At 42.8% G+C, this 23,178-nt stretch overlaps 1 protein-coding gene across 2 annotated transcripts in view; it reads left to right on the top strand.

The window, feature by feature from the left end:
• The window catches only part of rpap3 (RNA polymerase II associated protein 3), a 58,384-nt gene extending 48,140 nt beyond the window's left edge, over positions 1–10,244 (top strand). The window contains exons 14-16 of one of the 2 annotated variants that reach the window (XM_041216468.1): positions 937–1,034; positions 7,933–8,033; positions 9,591–10,244. In XM_041216468.1, the coding sequence (XP_041072402.1) occupies positions 937–1,034; positions 7,933–8,033; positions 9,591–9,676 (285 nt within the window). In that variant the 3' untranslated portion in view covers positions 9,677–10,244. Of the gene's footprint in view, positions 1–936; positions 1,035–7,932; positions 8,034–9,590 lie in introns of those variants that run through there. The other variant, XM_041216469.1, reaches the window with a different exon arrangement.
• The last annotated feature ends 12,934 nt before the right edge of the window (positions 10,245–23,178 follow it).

Here is a 23,178-nt window from a genome sequence, read left to right as displayed (position 1 = left end):
TGTTGAATGTTTTATTTAGATTTTAAGGAGTAACCTTAATATTGTGTTTGATAATTGTCTGTACTTAATTATTCAATTTAATGATTTTCATTAATTCATTTTGAAAATACACCTTATAACACTGTTATGAACACGAATTTTTGCTTTGACTGGATGGGTTGAAGGAACTAGACCTTATATCCAAAAGTGAATAACCTGTTTACCTGAATAACTAATCAGGCAGTTTTTTTTCCCCCTGCTTCACAATTTCTTTCCTCTTCCTGATCCCTTGCAGGATTAGATCTATGGATAATGGTTGCTCTTTATCACTATATCCTACTGAGTGATGGGTTTTTATGCATGGAATTTCAGGTACCTCCATTCCCAAAGCAAAATTTTTATGTAAGCCTTGATTGTGAACATTGGCCAGTAGCAGCCAGAGTTGTGCAGTGGGTGGGGACATTAAGATTACTCCTTAAAATCTAAATAAAACATCTGGCAGAAGAGGAAGAAATAGAAAAGAAGACTCTGGAATTAGAGTAGTGAGGCAGGGGAAAGTTAACGAAGAGTTTGAGTGTGCTAGGTCCTGGCACAGCACAGCCCAAACCTTATTTGACATCCACCATATACATTTTCTGGAGTAGTTACTGAATTGCAATCAGAATTAGAGAGTCCCTAACAAGGGACCTTATATTAGATCTTCGGTCAACCTGGTCTATAGGACTAAGCTGCCCATGAGATAAACTTTGGGAACTATCAAGTTAGCAGGTGTTTTCTTTATGGTGTCGATTGGTAAACTTTTATTTCCATGAGCATGGTTTGAACTTAAAAGTTAAACCATAACTTTTAACAGATTCCAATAGAAGTCTTGGTTTTAGAGCTTATGCAAATATTTATGTTCTATCCAATACAATATTCTGATTTTTTTTTTCTTGTTTTTATTGCTCCTGTGAATAGCAAATTGAGCCCTCTTTTTATCCACAACTGTTTCAAAAATCTTTGGAACCTGACATTTTAAATCACATATTAAGAATCCTTCACAGTTCATATATCAGGTAAGCAATATTTAGGTTTTCATGTTTACCAGTGAGAATAGTTTACTGTCCTTAGACAGTGAATGTGACGATTCACAATTCACATGATATCGAAGCTTAATGAAGGAAGATGTATAATTGGAAAATGCAGTGAATTTTGACGATTTATTTGAATATTGTCTTTTCACTTGATATAGTATTGCCATCACCTGCTTGTAGTGAAAAACCACCTCTGACCAAGCTATTAGGCATCCATCGTAATATCTCTTTCGTTGGCTTGGCATCCATTTTTGTTTGATTGTGCTTATTCTAACATTCCTTGGGGCAATCTTCTATGTTAAAATCACTATATGAATTAAAGTTGTTGTAGCTCATTCTTATGAGTGTGCAGCTTTCCAAACCTTTCCTGCTGCGAGGCAATATGAATCATTGCGCTTACTCTGCACTAACCAGGTTAGTTCTTTAAGAGCCTATATTTATCATCTGTCATTGGCATTTCATTGCCCAAAATGTGAAACTTTATCATATTTCTAAATTTGTTACAAAGCAGCTTTTTATGGAAATTAATATAGAAGCAGCTTTGTAATTTGTGAGTTGGGCCTCAATGGGTTTCCCGTGCCCTGGTACCAAAAAGTGTAGTGTCACCCTAGGAGATAGTCTTACACCTGATTTTAAAAGTTCCCAGGCAGCTCCTTGCCTCCAGCACATCATGTTTTAAAATTAGCCACATGGTGACTTTACTGTGAGCTGATGCTTGTCCAGCTGGTTCAAAATGTGATGGAATATTCCAGTTTAGTCGCACTATAAATAGTGTTTGTTTGGTAAAGTAATATTCAACAGACTTAAATGGCACAGTTTAAAAATACATTTACCGGATGTAAATGTTAATTGGAACAGCATTAAAGTTGCAAAGATATTGTATCAGAAGCAAAGGTGGATGCTTCAGTATCCTTTCGTACATTAATTTTGTTTGTACTTTCAAAGCTGATAATATAAACACTTCAATGATGACATCAAAAATTTCTGTACTAAATGGATGCATAGTTTAATATTGCAGCAACTAAATCAAAGAAAGCACTTTCAAGAACCAACTTAGCCATTTGTTCCGAGTTGGTAGCTGGTTTCTTGAACTTCACTGTAGATCCTTGGTCAGTTTCTGATGTGTGCATTCCATCTATTGGAATTCTTGTCACTGAATAATCAGGTGGTATAAAAAGCCAACAGTAAATGGGCACACCCTTATTTTTAATACTACAGTCTTGTGCGATTTTGTCGGTTGGTTGGTAATTTGATGTTATTGATCAGATCACCTTTTTTTTATTCCAGTTAAGTTGGGAGTCAGTGGTTTTATGACCGTAGAAATGTATCAGCAAAGCACAATGGGGAAAATGTCCTATTTATGCCTGTTATGGGCAAAATTTTAATATACGTTTGTAAAGATTTTTTTGAGAGTTTCAATGGCAAGAAGAAATTTTAAATGTATGACCAGAAAGGGCATCTTCAGTGCTTTGGTGTTTTGGAAGATTTATTGTTTTAAAAACTAAATTTAAGGCGGAGTTGGATTTTTTTCAATAAAGCTGAGCCACAGTGACTGTAGAAAATGACCAATGTTTCAGCCAGGCAGTGAAGGGCTGAAGTCAAAATGTGATTTTCAAAATCTTTTCAAAACTTTAATTATGTTTGTGATATGACTCCTAATCATACATAAGTTACATGTACATTTTTTTGCAGTACTTGTTCCATTTATCAATTAGTTTAAACTAAACCGTGGATTATTTCTTCTATTTGGTACCAAGATACTCCATGGGGAGAATTTTCTCCCCGTTGGGCTGAGCAGGAGTGGGCACACAGCCAATTGCCGCCTGCAATCGGCTGCGCGCCACCATTTCATGTGGGCAGGCCAATTAAGGCCCGCCTAGCGTGGCGTGCACCCGGAACTATTGTGCGCTCCCTGTGCAGGGCGGTGGGGGGGGGGTTAGACTGAGCCGGGGCCTGCGTTCTTTCGCGCATGCGCGTGAAAGAGCGCAGAAATCTCCGAGGTATAGAGCTGCCTCCGAGAGATTAATTTGATTGTCAGAAATTTTAATAAAGAAAAAATTTTAAGACATGTCACCTCATGACAGTGTCACATGAGCTGGAGCATGTCAATGAACTTTAATAAAAAGTTTTATTCAATTTATAAACACTTCATGAAACCCCTTCCCTCCCGTGGATGAGGTTTCATGATAAGTGCAAAGGCCACCTGGGCTCTTCGCTTGCCCATCAACCTTAAAGTTGGACAAGCAGCTCCGTTAAGTATTTTAATCAGCCTTTAAATAGCCTTAATAGACCTTTGACAGTTTGGTGAGTGCACAGCTGACTCCGGCGCAGGTCTGCCGAACTGAAAATCGGAATGATGCCCGACGCCACCACGCGCCATTTTACACATTGACGAGCGGGGCCCACCCCAGCACGCTGACCCGAAGATTCGGGCCCATGTTTCAGAATATCCAAGCAGGTGCAGATTTTATTTTTATGCTTGATAAGCCAGAATCTAATGAGTGTCAAATTCAACTTGTGGGACTATTCTAGTCCTTGTGCAATGAACTTGTAGGGTATTTTTGCACAGTACAAGGGCAGTTGAAGCCATAAAAAGAAACTTAAGAAGCTCACAGTTTTAGGAATGATCATTTCCAGACAATTATTGTTGCTTTCTTCTGCTATGTTTTTCTTCTTTAAATTACATTAAAAAAATGCATTTTGAAATTTTCCAGTCATGTGAGTTTTCACATTTTATTTGTCCACCTTGAAAAGGACACAAATTTACATGAAACAGCTGTCGTTAATATAACATTACATTGGCAGTGTCATTCTAGGGAGACCACAAGAATATTTGGTGTGTAATATGGAAATGCAGTAGAAAGCTTTTCGTGAAGTTGGTATCAAGGGTGTTGTTCCTGAGATGCTGTGTTTCACAGAAATCTTATTCAAATTCAGCTTTATCCTGCACTACTCCTGGTTGTGTGAAGGCAGGTAATAGAAGTTCTAGTGCAACACCAAAATTCGCCTGTGAAAATAACTATACTCAAATGCCTTAAATCTTCACTTCCAACCCCCCACCCCGTTCACTTACACACTCTATTTGGTTTGATCAATGGAGAATCCCTCTGAAATGTTCGTCACTTCAGATCTTCTCAAATATATAATTTAGTATTTATTTGCACCATCTCCTGTAAATTATGTATAGCTACCACACACTTTGCATGTTGATGTACAGTTTTATTGTTTTTCCCAAGTCTTGCTCACACTGTAATAGAACCTTTACACTTTTAATTCCCAGTGACCAAAGTAACTTATTCTAAGGCCTTTCATGAAAAAATTAGAATAACTAAGTACAATTTTAAATTGAAAAGATAATGTGGCCATTAAATCAGAATATTAACCTTAACCCCACAAGACACTGCAGTAGACCTCCAATGGTTCTATTTCTTGGGGATTTGAAAGGAAAGCTTTATTGATTTTATACAGCACTGAATAAATTAATGAAGTGAGATGCTGCAATTTATAGAGGTTATGATGTACTGAATTTTTTTCAATTGTCGCAGTGGTATTGTCGCTGGATTAGTAATCCAGAGTCTCGGGGTAACGCTCTGGGGACTGAGGTTCAAACCCTGCCACGTCAGATGGTGGAATTCGAATTCAATAAAAATCTGGAATTAAAAGTCTGATGATGACCATGAAACCATTGTCGAATGTTGTAAAAACCCATCTAATTCACTAATGTCCTTTAGGAAGGGAAGTCTGCTGTCCTTACCTGGCCTGGCCTACACGTGACTCCAGACCCACAGCAACGTGGTTGACTCTTAAGTGCCCTCTGAAATGGCCTAACAAGCCACTCAGTTTTATCAAATCACTACAAAGTCACAAAAATGGAATGAAACCAGTTGGACCACCTAGTATCCACCGAGGCAATGGCAATCTCATCCCTGTTGACCCTGCAAAGTCCTCCTTACTAACATATGGGGGCTAGTGCCAAAATTGGGAGAGCTGTCTCATAGACTAGTCAAGCAACAGCCTGACAAAGTCATCCTCATGGAATCATACCTTACAGATAATGTCCCAGACATCACCATCACTATCCCTGGATACATCTGTCCCACCGGCAGGACAGGTCCAGCAGAGGTGGTGGCACAGTAGTATACAGTCGGGAGTGAGTTGTCTAGGGAGTCCTTAACATTGACACTGGACCCCATGAAGCCTCATGGCATCAGATCAAACATGGGCAAGGAAATCTCATAATTACCATGTACTGCCCTCCCTCATCTGATGAATCAGTGCTCCTCCATGTTGAACACCACTTGGAGGAAGCACTGAGGTGGCAAGGGTGCAGAATGTACTCTGGATGGGGGGCTTCAATGCCCATCGCCAAGAGTGGCTCGGTAGCACCACTACTGACCGAGCTGGCCGAGTCCTAAATGACATAGCTGCTAGACTGGGCAGGTAGTGAGGGAAGCAACAAGAGGGAAAAACATACTTGATCTCATCCTCTCCAACCTGCCTGCCGCAGATGCATCTTTCCATGACAATATCGGTAGGAGTGACGACCCTCACATTGAGGATACCCTCCATCATGTTGTGTGGCATCCACTGTGCTAAATGGGATAGATTTCGAACAGTCCCAGCAACTTAAGTCTTGGCATCCATGAGGCGCTGTGGGCCATCAGCAGCAGCAGAATTGTATACAACCACACCTATAACTCCATGGCCTAGCATATCCCCCATTGTACCATTACCATTAAGCCAGCGGATCAACTCTGGTTCAATGAAGAGTGCAGGAGGGCAAGCAAGGAGTAGTACCAGGCATACCTAAAAATGAGGTGTCAACCTGGCAAAGCTATAACATAGGACTACTTGCATGCCAAACAGCATAAGCAGGAAGTGATAGACAGGGCTAAGTGATCTCACAACCAAATGGATCTGATCTAAGCTCTGCAGTCCTGCCTCATCCAGTCGTGAATGGTGGTGGACAATTAAACAAATCATTGGAGGAGGAGGCTCCACAAATATCCCCATCCTCAAAGATGGAGGAGCCCAGCACATCATTGCAAAAGATAAGGCTGAAGCATTTGCTACAATCTTCAGCCAGAAGTGCAAATGGATGATCCATCTCGGACCTCCGAAGGACCCCAGCATCACATATGCCAGTCTTCAGCCAGTTCGATTCACTCCATGTGATATCAATAAATGGCTGAAGGCCCGGGACTCTGCAAAGGCTGTGGGGCCTGACAATATTCTGGCAATAGTACTGAAGACTTGAGCTCCAGAACTTGCTATGCCCTAACCACGCTGTTCCAGTACAGCTACAACACTGGCATCTACCCGGCTATATGGAAAATTGCCCAGGTATGCCCTATCCACAAAAAGCAGGACAAATCCAACCCGACCAATTACTGCCCTATTAGCCTACTCTCCATCAGTAAAGTAATGGAAGGAGTCATCAACAGTGCTATCAAGTGGCAGTTGCTTAGTAATAATGTGTTCACTGACACCTCTGCCAGGGCCACTCAGCTCCTAACCTCATTACAGCCCTGGTTCAAACATGGACAAAAGAGCTGAACTCCAGAGGTGAAGTGAGTGACTGCCCTTGACATCAAGGCCGCATTTGACAGTGTGTGGCATCAAGGAGTCCTAGCAAAACTGGAGTCAATGGGAATCGGGGGGGAAAACTCTCTGGTTGCAGTCATACCTAGCACAAAGGAAGATGATTGTGGTTGTTGGTCAGTCATCTCAGCTCCAGGGCATCAGGAGTTCCTCAAGGTAGTGTCCTCGGCCCAACCATCTTCAATTGCGCCATCAATGATCTTCCTTCCATCATAAGGTCAGAAATGGGGATGTTTGCTGATGATTGCACGATGTTCACCATTTGCAACTCCTCAGATACTGAAGCAATCCATGTCCAAAAGCAACAAGACCTGGACAATATCCGGGCTTGGGCTGACAAGTGGCAAGGCACACAAGTGTCAAACAATGACCATCTCCAACAAGAGAGAATCAAACCATCGCCCCTTGATGTTCATTGGCATTGCCATCACTGAATCCCCCACTATCAACATCCTGGTGGTGACCATTGTCCAGAAACTGAACTGGACTAGCCAAATAAATACTGTGGCTATAAGAGCAGGGCAGATGCTAGGAATCGTGCAATGAGTAACCCATCTCTTGACTCCCCAAAACCTGTCCACCACTTACAAGGCACAAGTCAGGAGTGTGATGGAATACTCCCCACTTGCCTGGATGAGTGCAGCTCCCACAACACTCAAGAAGCTTGACATCGTCCAGGACAAAGCCCGCTTGATTGGCACAGCATCCACAAACATTCACTCCCTCCACTACCGACGCACAATAGCAGCAGTGTGTATCATCTACAAGATGCGCTGCAGGAATTCACCAAGGCTCCTTGGACAGCACCTTCCAAATCCGTGACCACTACCATCTAGAAGGACAAGGGCAGCAGATATATGGGGGCACCACCACCTGGAAGTTCCTCTGCAAGTCACTCACCATTGTGAATTGGAAATATATCGCCGTTCCTTCACTCTCACTGGGTCAAAATTTTGGAACTCCCTTCCTAACAGCACTGCAGGTGTACCTACACCTCATGGACTGTAGTGGTTCAAGAAGGCAGCTCATGACTACCTTCTCAAGGGCAATTAGGGATGGGCAATAAATCCTGGCCCAGCCAGCGAAGCCCACATCCCGTGAATGAATAAAAAAAAATCTTTGATTTCTAACAACATTCTAATGGAATCATCAAGTACTTTTTAAGTTCATTGAAAAATTTTAATTTGATAGAGAAATATTACTATATCCTCCTTAGGTTCTAATCACTATGATGAATCAACTTGAGAAAACCTTGTACCTCTTGCATTGCATTTTATAGGTTTGAAGAACCTTCCCTTATTCTAGATATCCTAAGGAACTTGGCAAATGTGAAAAGGTTTGATATGGCAGTGATGTTTATGTCGGAATCAGAAAGAAAAGGTAAGCTATAGTTAGTCAACTACAATTTAAGAAGCCGTCATTATGGTTCAGTTGCAGTAATATATGATCTGATTACAATTACAATTCTATGCATGATGTGCTGCTAACTTTGGCATCTCCCTTGATAGTTTGCTCACATGGATCCTAGCCTTTTCCTCTGGGCTTTAGCATCTCCAAGCACGTTATTGCATAAGAGCCCAGTCAAAGACTTAGGACTTGAGAGGGCCAGAAATCAACTGCACACTCATATATAAAAAGAGGAGTAAGAATGAGAAGACTCTTTAAAACAGACCAATTACTTTGGTTTTGTTCACCTTTAGATAGCAATCTTTTTTTGTTTGGACCTAATGGCACTTTTTTGCATTATAACTATAAAATGCACTAAAATCAAGCACTGTGGAATGTAGCTTCAGAAATGGTGTTACATGGTTTTAAGGAATGCATGGACCTATTGTGAAAGTTGTGAAAAAGCAGGCGCTCCTGCGTGTGCTGTCCTAAAACAATAAGTGGTAGGTGGTTGAGGATTTGTGCCGTATGCAAAGCTCTTTACTCTCAAGGGCAGTTAGGGACCTAGCCAGCGGCACACTCATCCCATGAACAAATTTAAAAAGAACTTGTCACAGAGGATGGGTAGCAGCGAGGTGCAGCTTGTAAGAGCCTATGCTCTTCACAGCTGACCTGAGATTGATAGTGCTGTATGACCAACATAAAAACAATAGCCTAACTTTATTCATTTCTTTGCTGTGCAATAGAAATAATTCTAATTGCTGAACTGGGAAATCACAGGAACAAGGCTTAGGACTTCAGCCCACCCGATCTTGTATTATTCAATGCCATGGTTGTTTTCTGTGTTCTGCCTTTGCATATTGTGTCAATCATTTGAAGCCATTTGCTTTTAGTAGATCAGCATTATCCTGTTAGTTGGTAGACAAATCAAAGGTGTTGTAGAAATTACATAGAATCAAAGTATTGTTGCAGTAGTTGCCAAACTTTGGCCACCCCTCAATTTTATCAACTTTCGCCCAACATCTGTTTTATTTTCTTATGCCTTTGCTAATAGCACAGCAGTATAGTGGTTATGTTATTGGTCGAGTAACAGAGAACATGAGTTCAAATCCCACTATTACAGCTTTAGAATTTGAATTCAGTTTTAAAAAGCTGACATCAGTAAAAATGAGCGTGAAACTGTGGGAGTGTCGTAAAACTCAGCTGATTGACTAGAATCTAACTAGTTCACAAGTGTCCTTTTAATAATGTTCATTTTTGAAGACAACTAGAAAAGGCAATAAATGCTGGTCTTGCCAGCGATACTAATAACCTGAGAATTATTTTTGAAGTGCCCTGGGACATTTGTCTGCATTTAAAGGCTCTGTCTAAATACATTGTTGTTCTATGTGATTAATATTTCATTATAACACTTTATCAATTGCACTAGTTCATAAGCTGTAATATCTTTTGTCCTTTGTGCTATTGCTGATGTGCATAAACTGTGCCAGTGCTTAATGAATATCAATATAAAGCAAAAGATTAATTTTTTCTTCTGATTCCTTTTTCCAGTTGTAAAAGATTTATTTGATCATCTACAGAAATCAGGAGTTGAAGAAGGACCACTTAAAACATTGAAGAGCAGATACAGTGTTTGAAACATCTCTCTGGCACAGAAATAAGTAGAGTAAAGGGCAAAATTTGTACCTTGATTTACCCAAATTCCCTAAGCTGACATTTTACAATTTATTTAATATAAAGTTTGTCCCATGTATGTACAGTATTTCTCCTGAGCCATTTCCTTTCTTGGCTGGTAAGGATGGATCATCTGTGCTTTATAGTTTTTATCGCTATAGATGATGCCACTGAGCAGCCATGAGGAGATATGTTTTTGGAAATTTAACTACATTTGTCTTCAGTCTCAAGCCCAGATGAGACTGTGGAACATGGCCAAAAGAGGTAATTTTGGGACTTGAGGGAACTGATTGAGTGTAAGATATTGACTGCTTGAGCTACCAAGTCGCTCTTTTTTATTTTTGTTGTAGGGATTTTTATTCCTGGCTTTTCTTGATTAGGGTTTCCTTGGAAAATTAAATCCAATTTTGATTATTTTTTTCCTGTTTTCGTTTGTTATATTTCCATGTACAGATTTGTGAGAGTTCTTATGCATTTCAGAGTGAGAGAGAGACTTGGTCAAAATAATGCAAATAAACTTGGCTTCAGGAACTTTTGTCTAATATTATCACTTGTCCTGGCAATTATTTTATGCAAGTAAAAAGAAACAAACATGCAGGAAGGATCCCAATTTGAGAGATTTGTAACTGAGCATTATTCTTCAGTTAGACTGCATCATATGTCAAATGTCAATTTGAAATGTACAAACACTAAGCAGAATGACTGTTTTAATGTACTTAACACATTTTATTTTCCATTCCATTGTAACTGCTTTTGCCTGCTCAGTAAGAAAAGGATTTTGAATTTTGAAAAAATTACTTTTTAGCAATTCCACACAGCAATAATGTCAGCCAGTGGACCATCTATTAAGTGAGCCAGACGATAGAATGAGCTAACAATTCCTCAAGGTAATTGTGGAGATCAGGATAAAACATGATAGCAGCCTTGTCAAGTATTCTACAGCAAGATGATTATGAATAATCATGCAATATTAATGGGAAGGCATTAAAAAAATGCACTCATGGCTGTCAGTTTTTACAATGAGAAAAATAGTGCCATGCTTTCTGCTAGTACAGAATGTGCTAGCTAACTCTGTGCTAATCAAGTATTTCTAAAACAAGCTTGAATGTTAACTAACACAACCGTTCAGGTGGAAATGGTAATTGGTGCCAGGACAGACGTAGGTTTGAGTGGACTCTTCTTCGTCACTTGCTTTCCCTCAATGGAAAGGTTAGCAAGGGTTGTCATCTGGTGCCTCCTCCTAGCCCCCAATAACTAGTGCCTGGTGTAAGGGGTAGCTGATTTCTCTGGCTGAGTGTGGTTTCCTCTCTGATCTGCAAAGGTATTTGCCTGCTATGGGGGTTGGGGTTTGATGCCATGTGGCTACTTCTGTCCACCAGACAACTAGTTTAAAAACTGCAGTAAATTCTCCTCTGCCGGCCAAACAGATTGCCCTTGAGTTCTCTGTAGCAGCACCTGGTGAGCTGGAATCTGATCTGGAGGTTTAAGCAACTGGAGAAGTAAAGGTTGACAATGAAAAAGGAAGAGATGATCTTAGCGCCTCCTGTCTGCCAGGTACTTGATGCTGTCTTACTGCCCAGCACAGGGTGAAGGTGATAAAGTAAGCAAGCCAGCAATCCAGGAACAGATCTCCTAAACAAAAACAGAATTACCTGGAAAAACTCAGCAGGTCTGGCAGCATCGGCGGAGAAGAAAAGAGTTGACGTTTCGAGTCCTCATGACCCTTCGACAGAACTTGAGTTCGAGTCCAAGAAAGAGTTGAAATATAAGCTGGTTTAAGGTGTGTGTGTGGGGGGCGGAGAGATAGAGAGAGAGAGAGGTGGGGGGGGGGTTGTGGTTGTAGGGACAAACAAGCAGTGATAGAAGCAGATCATCAAAAGATGTCAACAACAATAGTACAATAGAACACATAGGTGTTAAAGTTAAAGTTGGTGATATTATCTAAACGAATGTGCTAATTAAGAATGGATGGTAGGGCACTCAAGGTATAGCTCTAGTGGGGGTGTTTTTTTTTTAATAATGGAAATAGGTGGGAAAAGGAAAACCTTTATAATTTATTGGAAAAAAAAGGAAGGGGGAAACAGGGGGTGGGGATGGGGGAGGGAGCTCACGACCTAAAGTTGTTGAATTCAATATTCAGTCCGGAAGGCTGTAAAGTGCCTAGTCGGAAGATGAGGTGTTGTTCCTCCAGTTTGCGTTGGGCTTCACTGGAACAATGCAGCAAGCCAAGGACAGACATGTGGGCAAGAGAGCAGGGTGGAGTGTTAAAATGGCAAGCGACAGGGAGGTTTGGGTCATTCTTGCGGACAGACCGCAGGTGTTCTGCAAAGCGGTCGCCCAGTTTACGTTTGGTCTCTCCAATGTAGAGGAGACCACATTGGGAGCAACGAATGCAGTAGACTAAGTTGGGGGAAATGCAAGTGAAATGCTGCTTCACTTGAAAGGAGTGTTTGGGTCCTTGGACGGTGAGGAGAGAGGAAGTGAAGGGGCAGGTGTTGCATCTTTTGCGTGGGCATGGGGTGGTGCCATAGGAGGGGGTTGAGGAGTAGGGGGTGATGGAGGAGTGGACCAGGGTGTCCCGGAGGGAGCGATCCCTACGGAATGCCGATAAGGGGGGTGAAGGGAAGATGTGTTTGGTGGTGGCATCATGCTGGAGTTGGCGGAAATGGCGGAGGATGATCCTTTGAATGCGGAGGCTGGTGGGGTGATAAGTGAGGACAAGGGGGACCCTATCATGTTTCTGGGAGGGAGGAGAAGGCGTGAGGGCGGATGCGCGGGAGATGGGCCGGACACGGTTGAGGGCCCTGTCAACAACCGTGGGTGGAAAACCTCGGTTAAGGAAGGAGGAGGACATGTCAGAGGAACTGTTTTTGAAGGTAGCATCATCGGAACAGATGCGACGGAGACGAAGGAACTGAGAGAATGGGATGGAGTCCTTACAGGAAGCGGGGTGTGAGGAGCTGTAGTCGAGATAGCTGTGGGAGTCGGTGGGTTTGTAATGGATATTGGTGGACAGTCTATCACCAGAGATTGAGACAGAGAGGTCAAGGAATGGAAGGGAAGTGTCAGAGATGGACCACGTGAAAATGATGGAGGGGTGGAGATTGGAAGCAAAATTAATAAATTTTTCCAAGTCCCGACGAGAGCATGAAGCGGCACCGAAGTAATCGTCGATGTACTGGAGAAAGAGTTGTGGAAGGGGGCCGGAGTAGGACTGCAACGAGGAATGTTGTCGAATGTCAACTCGCAGACACTTCCTCCTACCTCTCCCTGGACCATGACCCCACCACTGAACATCAAGCCATTGTTTCCAGGACCGACACTGACCTCATCTCCTCTGGGGATCTCCCTCCTACAGCTTCCAACCTGATAGTCGCCCAACCTCGGACAGCCCGCTTCTATCTCCTACCCAAAATCCACAAACAGAACTGCCCCGGTAGACCGATCGTCTCAGCTTGCTCCTGCCCCACAGAACTCATTTCTCGTTATCTTGACTCCCTTCTCTCTCCCCTTGTCCAGTCCCTTCCCACCTACATCCATGATTCCTCTGACACCTTACGTCACATCAACAATTTCCAGTTCCCTGGCCCCAACCGCTTCCTCTTCACCATGGACGTCCAATCCCTCTACACCTCCATCCCCCACCAGGATGGTCTGAGGGCCTTTAGCTTCTTCCTCGAACAGAGGCCCGAACAATCCCCATCCACCACTACTCTTCTCCGTCTGGCTGAACTTGTTCTCACGCTGAACAATTTCTCCTTCAACTCCTCTCACTTCCTCCAAATAAAAGGTGTGGCTATGGGTACCCGCATGGGCCCCAGCTATGCCTGTCTCTTTATGGGGTATGTGGAACATTCCTTGTTCCAGTCCTACTCCGGCCCCCTTCCACAACTCTTTCTCCGGTACATCGATGATTACTTCGGTGCCGCTTCATGCTCTCGTCGGGACTTGGAAAAATTTATTAATTTTGCTTCCAATCTCCACCCCTCCATCATTTTCACGGGGTCCATCTCTGACACTTCCCTTCCCTTCCTTGACCTCTCTGTCTCAATCTCTGGTGATAGACTGTCCACCAATATCCATTACAAACCCACCGACTCCCACAGCTATCTCGACTACAGCTCCTCACACCCCGCTTCCTGTAAGGACTCCATCCCATTCTCTCAGTTCCTTCATCTCCATCGCATCTGTTCCGATGATGCTACCTTCAAAAACAGTTCCTCTGACATGTCCTCCTTCTTCCTTAACCGAGGTTTTCCACCCACGGTTGTTGACAGGGCCCTCAACCGTGTCCGGCCCATCTCCCGCGCATCCGCCCTCACGCCTTCTCCTCCCTCCCAGAAACATGATAGGGTCCCCCTTGTCCTCACTTATCACCCCACCAGCCTCCGCAAAGGATCATCCTCCGCCATTTCCGCCAACTCCAGCATGATGCCACCACCAAACACATCTTCCCTTCACCCCCCTTATCGGCATTCCGTAGGGATCGCTCCCTCCGGGACACCCTGGTCCACTCCTCCATCACCCCCTACTCCTCAACCCCTCCTATGGCACCACCCCATGCCCACGCAAAAGATGCAACACCTGCCCCTTCACTTCCTCTCACCTCACCGTCCAAGGACCCAAACACTCCTTTCAAGTGAAGCAGCATTTCACTTGCATTTCCCCCAACTTAGTCTACTGCATTCGTTGCTCCCAATGTGGTCTCCTCTACATTGGAGAAACCAAACGTAAACTGGGCGACCGCTTTGCAGAACACCTGCGGTCTGTCCGCAAGAATGACCCAAACCTCCCTGTCGCTTGCCATTTTAACACTCCACCCTGCTCTCTTGCCCACATGTCTGTCCTTGGCTTGCTGCATTGTTCCAGTGAAGCCCACGCAAACTGGAGGAACAACACCTCATCTTCCGACTAGGCACTTTACAGCCTTCCGGACTGAATATTGAATTCAACAACTTTAGGTCGTGAGCTCCCTCCCCCATCCCCACCCCCTTTCTGTTTCCCCCTTACTTTTTTTTCCAATAAATTATAAAGATTTTCCTTTTCCCACCTATTTCCATTATTAAAAAAAAAACACCCCCACTAGAGCTATACCTTGAGTGCCCTACCATCCATTCTTAATTAGCACATTCGTTTAGATAATATCACCAACTTTAACTTTAACACCTATGTGTTCTATTGTACTATTGTTGTTGACATCTTTTGATGATCTGCTTCTATCACTGCTTGTTTGTCCCTACAACCACACCCCCCCCCTCCACCTCTCTCTCTCTCTATCTCTCCGCCCCCCACACACACACCTTAAACCAGCTTATATTTCAACTCTTTCTTGGACTCGAACTCAAGTTCAGTCGAAGGGTCATGAGGACTCGAAACGTCAACTCTTCTCCGCCGATGCTGCCAGACCTGCTGAGTTTTTCCAGGTAATTCTGTTTTTGTTTTGGATTTGCAGCATCCGCAGTTTTTTTGTTTTTACAGATCTCCTAAGACTAGGAATCCCTCAATGTAGAATTTTTGAGATAGTATGCCTTTCCAGGGTAATTTGAGGTAGATTCAGCACTTTTTGGGTCTGAAAGTGGCAGTCTTTGGCCCATTAGAGAGTTTCCACAATGCATAGTGAACAATGGTCTGGAGAGGCAAAGAATCTCATAAATTTGAACAGGTTAAGCAAGCTGTTTCACTCTGCTACAATACAGTGACTGCGCAAGTAATATGTTCCAGTTGAGTGCTGCCATCAGTCCAAGAGGACATTCTGCTTACTGCACAAACGAACAATATTATGTATGAATTTCAGTGCCAGTGTGATGCCAAGTATGTAGGTCACATGTCCCAGCAATTGATCAAATCCAACAACATTTTCCTTCAGTTCATAATAGACAGAATACAGACCATACTTAACTAGCCTGCACTTGCAAAACTCAACAAAACGTCTAGTGTTAGATGTGATTCTGTGATTGGGCAGAACTTGCTGAACAATCCTGAGTGTGCTAATGGCTATATTAACAACCGATTTAAGACAATCAGCTGAGTTAGCTGAAATGAACTGGGACACTAGGCTAGAGGATAGCTCAGTAGAGAAGCAGTGGCAGATATTTAAGGGGATGCTTCAGAGTACTCAGAATAAGTACATTCCTACTATAAAGAAAAACTCTAATTGGAGGACCCACCATTTGTGGTTAACTAGAGGTGTTAAGGAAAGCATCAAGCTTAAGAAAAAAGCATACAACTCTGCAAAGATGAGCAGCAGCACAGATGATTGCGCAGAACATAGAGAATGACTAAAAGGTTAATCAGGAGAAAGAAATCAGTATGAGAGGAAGCTAACTAGAAATGTAAAAACTACTTTAAAAGGAAAGGCGTAAGTAAAGTGAATGTTGGTCGTCTAGAGTGACAATGGGGAGTTAATAGATAAGGAAATGGCGGAAGAAATGAACAAATATTTTGCTCCTGTGTTCACTATAGAGGATACGAATCATATTCCAGTAATAGTTGCAAATCAGGAGGTGAAAAGGAGAAAGGAGCTTGGTGAAATTGAAATCACCAGGGAAACGGTACTGATTGATGGAGCTCCAGGCTGACAAGTCTCCGGGTCCTACATCCTAGGACCTTAAAAGAGGTGGTTAATGAGGTAATTGATACACTGGTGTTAATTTTCCAAAATTAGCTATATTCTGGAAAGGTTCCCTCAGATTGGAAAATAGCAAATATAACCCCTCTATTTGAGAAGGGAGAGAGGTAGAAAACAGGAAACTATAGGCCAGTTAGCTTTATGTCTGTCACGGGTAAGTTATTAGAATTGATCATTAAGGAGGTTATAGCTGGGCACTTAGAGCTCAATGCAATAGGGAAGAGTCAGCATGGTTTTGTGAAAGGAAAATCATGTTTAAGCAATTTATTGGGAGTTTTTTTGAAGGAGTAACACATGCAGTGGATAAAGGGGAGCCCGTAGACATACTGTACTTGGGTTTCCAGAAGACATTTGATAAGGTGGTATATCAAAGATTATTATGGAAAATAAAAGTGCATGGTGTAGGGGGGCTAACATATTAGCATGGATAGAAGATTGGCTGGCTGGCAGAAAGAGAGTATGCATAAATGGGTCTTTTTCTGATTGGCAGGATCTGTCGAGTGGAGTCCCATGGGTGTGTGTACTGGAGCCTCAACTTTTTACGATTTACATCAATGACTTAGATGAGGGGAGTGAAGACATGGTGGGTAACTAAATTTGCAGATGACACAAAGATAGGTAAACTATGTTGTGAAGAGGACATGAGGTTGCATGTGGATATAGATAGGTGAGTGAGTGGGCAAAGATCTGGCAAATGGAGTTTAATGTGGGAAAATGTGAAGTTGTTCACTTTGGTAGGAAGAAAATAAAAGTAGAATTCTACTTAAATGGAGAACAGCTGCATAATTCTGAGGTGCAGAGGGACCTAGATGCTCTAGCATGAGTCATAGAAAGTTAGTATGCAGGTACAGCAAGTAATTAAGGCTAATCGAATGCTATCCTATTACGAAAGGGATTGAACATATAAGTAAGAATGTTATGCTTCAGTTATACAGGGCGTTGGAGAGACCACACCTCGAATACTGTGTGCAGTTTTGGCCTCCATTATTTAAGGAAGGATGTAAATGCATTGGAGGCAGTTCAGAGATTGATTCCTGGAATGAGTGAGTTATCTTATGAGAAAAGGTTGGACTTGTTTCCACTGGAGTTTAGAAGAGTGAGGGGTGATTTGATTGAAGTATACAACATCTTGAGCAGTCTTGACCAGGTGAACATCGAAAGGATGTTCGCTCTTGTGGGTGAGCTCAGAACTGGGGGTCACTGTTTTAAAATTAGGGGTCGCCCTTTTAGGACCGAGATGCGAAACACTTTCTTTCAGAGGGTTGTGCGGCTTTGGAATTCTCTGCCTCAGAAGACGGTGGAGGTGGGGTCATTGAATATTTTTAAGGCAGAGGTAGATAGATTCTTGTTAGGCAAGGGAATCAAAAGTTTTGGGGTTAGATGGGAATGTGGCAAACGAAAGACAAGAAGTTCAGCCTTGATCTTATTGAATGGTGGAGCAGGCTCGAGGGGCCGAATGGTCTATTGTTCCTATTTTTTATGTTCTAAGCAACGTACATTCATACACAAGGACCTGTTCTCTGCCAACAAGATATATGTCCAAGTCTTGCAGCTTTTTTTGACTTACCAGGAGCTTCGGGTGCCTAAAGTTTCTGTTGTTTTCACCATGGCAATGGCTCGGCCAATCATAGTCAACCTCCCAACTAATCAGCATTCCTCTTTTCTGTAGTATAAATTGTTGTGCTTGTTTGAATTTTGGCATTCTTGCATTTGTCTTGATGAGTTCAAGATGAAAAGTTTTGGCATCATGTCTCTTTTCAGCACTATTTACTGGTGGCAAGGGCTGTGCCCTTATGATGGCCAATGACCAGATCACCATGAGTAATACTCCAACTCTGAAGATCACTGCAAGACTTCTTCAGAGTGGTTGAGGCATTGCTTAAGCACCCCAATAATCTGCTCGATGATACTCCCTATGGCAGCACCTCTTTCTGGTGTCTGGTGGCCACATGTGTTGTGGAGGGGTTTCTTTGGCAGATACAGAGCTGAAAGTCATCATCGCCCAACAGCCATGCTCTGGTTTGATTTGGATAAAATAGTAACGGAATAGTGGACTGACGCGATTGAAAGCATCATGACTCCTGCTAGGATAGCTGACATCAGCATAATGTGGGTGAGTGTGATTGCACACCAACTGCATATTAACTGGTAACCTTTGCAGTTTTGGCACATATCAACATTGAGATGAGGTGCTAGCAAAATTACGCACTTGCAGTCGTTGGCACCCTGCACCATATGGGAAGCTTGCCATTATGTGCTCTCCCTATTTCTCTCTGTTCAGAGAGAACACAAGTCCCCTATCGCAGCATTAAGTGTCTCTATCACCTCTTTGATGCAGCAGTTGATGGCTAACTGGGAGATGTTAGCTATGTCACCTGCTCCAGTCTGGAAGGATTTGGTTGTAAAGAATGAGGGCCATGGTCACCTTTGCTGCCTCTGGCAGCACCTTTCTTACACTGCTCTGAGGCTGCAAGCCTGGTTCTAAGCGGTGGCAGAGTTCTGTGGCCACCTCCTTCATGAATCAGAGCTGTTGAGCCTACTGTCCCTGGTCTAGGCAGAGGTAGAAGTGCTCTATAAGATCACACACTCTGTTACAGCTGTGGAATGTGGGAGCTTTTAGACACCAAGGCAATCCATGACAAGCACGTCAGTAGAAAGTACAAGCAGCTAGAGGAATTCTGGATCAGGATTAGTGATCTGGGAGCTGAACTGCACGCACTGCAACGCAAGGGAGGGGGAAAAATGTCTGGACATGTTATTCCAGAAAACGGTCACACCTCTTAGAATAGGGTCGTCTAATGGGGCAGCAGTGAGGGATAGGAGTGACCATGAGTGAGGCATGTAAAGGGACTGAGCAGACAGTAGTGGAGGAACCTCAGATTCTGCAACTGTCAAATAGTTTTGAAGTGCTCACAACCTGTGTGGACGAAAGCGATATCTGCAAAGTGGATGAGCAGGCTGGCCATGGCACCATGGTACAGGAAGCCATTTAAGCAGGGATGGGGGAGCAAACAGGAATGTAGTGGTATAGGGGACAGTATAGTGAGGGGGATTGACACTCTTCTCTGCAGCAAAGAGCAAGAGTTCAGAAGGCTGTTACCTGCCAGGGTTCGGGACATCTGCTCAGGGGCTGGAGAGGAGTTTGCAGTAGGAGAGGGAGGACCTGGTTGTCATGGTCCATGTAGGTACCAACAACATAGGCAGGACAAGGAAAGAGGTTCTGCATAGTCAGCATGAGAAGCTAGGTACCAAATTAAGAAACTGACCTTAAAGGTGTTAATTTCTGGATTATTACCTGAGCCACATGCAAATTGGCATTAGACAAGAAAGGTTAGAGGATTGAATGCATAGCTCAAAGACTGGTATGGGAGACGTGGGTTCTGGTTTGTGGGCACTGGCACCAGTACTGGTGAAAGTGGGAGCTGTACCATTGGATGGTCTGTACCTGAACCGCGCTGGGCTATGAACGAATCACATAGTTAGGGAAGTAGAGAGGGCTTTATACGAAGCAAGGGGCTTTTGGGATCAAGCTTGGGTAGAGTAGCAAATCAAGGTGGCGGGACCATAATGGTAACATGGGAAATGAGGATCATAGAAAAACAGGATGAGAGATAAAACCTAGGAATACACCAGTAGTGAAGATTAGATGCTACAAAGATAACAAAGACAAAGCCAAAGGCTCTGTATCTGAATGTGTGCAACATTCATCATAAAGTAAATGAATTGATAGCGCATGTTGAAGTAAATAAATATGATCTGATAGCTATTATGGAGACAGTTACAGGATGACCAGGATTGGGTCAGGAACTTTTTTTAAAAAAATATTCATTCACGGGATGTGGGCTTCGCTGGCTGGGCCAGCAGTTATTGTCCATCCCTAGTTGCCCTTGAGAAGGTGGTAGTGAGCTGCCTTCTTGAACTGCTGCAGTCCATGTGTTGTAGGTACTCCCACAGTGCTGTTAGGAAGGGAGTTCAGTCATAGAGGGGTATATGACCTTCAAGAAGAATAGGATGCTAGGTAAAGGTGGAGGGGTAGCACTGTTGATCAAAGATGGCGTTGATGCAATAGTTAAAGGATACCTTGGTTTGCGAGATCAGGATGTAGAATTAGTTTGGGTGTGAGTGGGCTACAGGCCCCCTAACAGTAACTAAGATATAGGACAAGACATACGAGAAGATATATTGGGTGTGTGTGATAAGGGGATGGTAATAGTCATGGGTGATTTTAATCTACACACAAACTGGAAAAATCAGATTGGCAGTAGTAGCCTGGGTGAGGAGTTCATAAAATGCTTTCGAGAATTTTTTTTTGTGCAGTGCATTATGGAACCAATCAGACAGCAGGTTATATTAGACTTGGTATTATGTAATGCGACAAAGTTAATTAATGCCCTCAGTGAAGGCACCCCAAGGTAGCAGCGACCACAGTATGATTGAATTTTACACGCAGTTTGAAAGGGAGAAGAGTGTGCCTAAGACTAGTTATTTAAACTTAAGGGCAACTATGCGGGCATGAAAGCTGAGCTAGCTGAAGTACTAGGGATACTAGACTAGGGGATAGATCGATAGGAAAGCAGTGGCAGACATTTAAGGAGATATTTCAGAATAAGTATATTCCTACTATAAAGAAAAATTCTAAGGGGAGGACGTATCATCCATGGTTAACTAAAGTTAAGGAAAGCAAGTGAGGTGGGGGGGGGTGGTGGTGTAGCTGTAGGGACAAACAAGCAGCGAGAGAAGCAGATCATCAAAAGATGTCAACGACAATAGTACAATAGAACACATAGGTGTTAAAGTTGGTGATATTATCTAAACTAATGTGCTAATTAAGAATGGATGGTAGGGCACTCGAGGTATAGCTCTAGTGGGTTTTTATATATAAAAAAAAACCCACTAGAGCTATACCTTGAGTGCCCTACCATCCATTCTTAATTAGCACATTCGTTTAGATAATATCACCAACTTTAACTTTAACACCTATGTGTTCTATTGTACTATTGTCGTTGACATCTTTTGATGATCTGCTTCTATCACTGCTTGTTTGTCCCTACAACCACACCCCCCCCCCCTCCACCTCTCTGTCTCTCTATCTCTCCGCCCCCCACACACACACCTTAAACCAGCTTATATCTCAACTCTTGGACCCGAACTCAAGTTCTGTCGAAGGGTCATGAGGACTCGAAACGTCAACTCTTTTCTTCTCCGCCGATGCTGCCAGACCTGCTGAGTTTTTCCAGGTAATTCTGTTTTTGTTTTGGATTTCCAGCATCCGCAGTTTTTTTGTTTTTATTATTAAGGAAAGCAAACTTAAGGAAAAAGCATATAACTGCAAGGATAAGTAGCAGTTGAGATGACTGGTCAGGATATAAAGGATGGCAGAGAGTGACTGAAAGGTTAATTAGGAGAAAGAAATTAGTATGAGAGGAATCTAGCTAGAAATGTAAAAATGGATCGCAAGAGTTTCTACAGGTATCTAAAAAGGAAAAAAGCAAAGTGAGCGTTTGTCCTTTAGAGAGTGACAATGCGGAGTTAATACTTCACTATAGAGGATGCAAGTAACATTCCAGTAATATCTGTGAATCAAGAGATGGAAGGGAGGGGAGAATTTGGGGAAATTACAATCACTAGGGAAGCAATATTGAGCAAACTGATGGAGCTGTGGGCTGACAAGTCTCCAGGACTTGAAGGACTTCATTCTAGGGTCTTAAAAGAGGTGGCTAATGAGGTAGTAGATGTGTTGGCATTACTTTTCCAAAATCCACTGGATTCTGGAAAGGTTCCATCAGACTGGAAAGTAGCAAATATAACCCCTCTATTCAAGAAGGGAGGTTGGGGGTAGGCAGAAAACAGGAAACTTATAGACCAGTTTGTCTGTAGTGGGGAAGGTGTTTGAATCAATCATTAAGGAGGTTATAGCTGGGCACTTAGAGAAACCCAAGGTAATCGGGAAGAGTCAGCTTAGGTTTGTGAAAGGGAATCATGTTTAATCAATTTATTGGAGTTCTTTGAAGGAGTAACTTGTGCTGTGGATAAAGGGGAGCCTATAGACATGCTGTACTTAGATTCCCAGAAGGCATTTGATAAGGAGCCACATCAAAGATTATTGTGGAAAACAAAAGCACATGGTGTAGTGGGTAACTTGTTAGCATGGATAGAAGATTGGCAGGCTGGCAGAAAACAGAGTATGTATAAATGGATCTTTGTCTGATTAGCAGGATGTGATGAGTGGAGTTCCGCAGGGGCCTGTGCTGAGGCCTCAACTTTTTACAATTTACATCAATGACTTGGATGAGGCCAGCGAAGGCATGGTAACTAAATTTGCAGATGACACAAAGGTAAGAAAGTATGTTGTGAAGAAGACATAATTAGGTTACAGACGGATCTAGATAGGTTGAGTGAGTGGGAAAAAATCTGGCAGATGGAATGGGAAAATGTGAAGTTGTTCACTTTGGCAGGAAGAATAAAAAAGCAGAGTATTACTTAAACGGAGGACAACTGCAGAATCCCGAGGTGCAAAGGGATCTAGGGATCTAGGTGTTTTTGTGCATGAGTCACAAAATGTTAGTATGCTTGTACAGCAAGTAATTAAGAAGGTTAATGGAATGCTATCCTTTATTACAACAGGAATTGAACATGAAAGTAAGGATGTTATGCTCCACTCATACAGGGCATTGTTGAGATCACATCTGAAGTACTGTGCGCAGTTTCAGTCTCCTTATTTAAAGAAGGATGTAAATGCGTTGGAGGCGGTTCAGAGGATGTTTACTAGATTAATACCTGGAATTAGTGGGTTGTCTTATGAGGATAGGTTGAACAGGCTGGGCTTGTTTCTACTGG

The sequence above is a fragment of the Carcharodon carcharias genome, chromosome 21 (genome assembly GCF_017639515.1).
Source record: "Carcharodon carcharias isolate sCarCar2 chromosome 21, sCarCar2.pri, whole genome shotgun sequence".
NCBI classification, from domain to species: Eukaryota; Metazoa; Chordata; class Chondrichthyes; order Lamniformes; family Lamnidae; genus Carcharodon; species Carcharodon carcharias.
The sequence above is the reverse complement of the archived record's forward strand: the minus strand, read 5'-3'. Positions and strand labels throughout refer to the sequence as shown.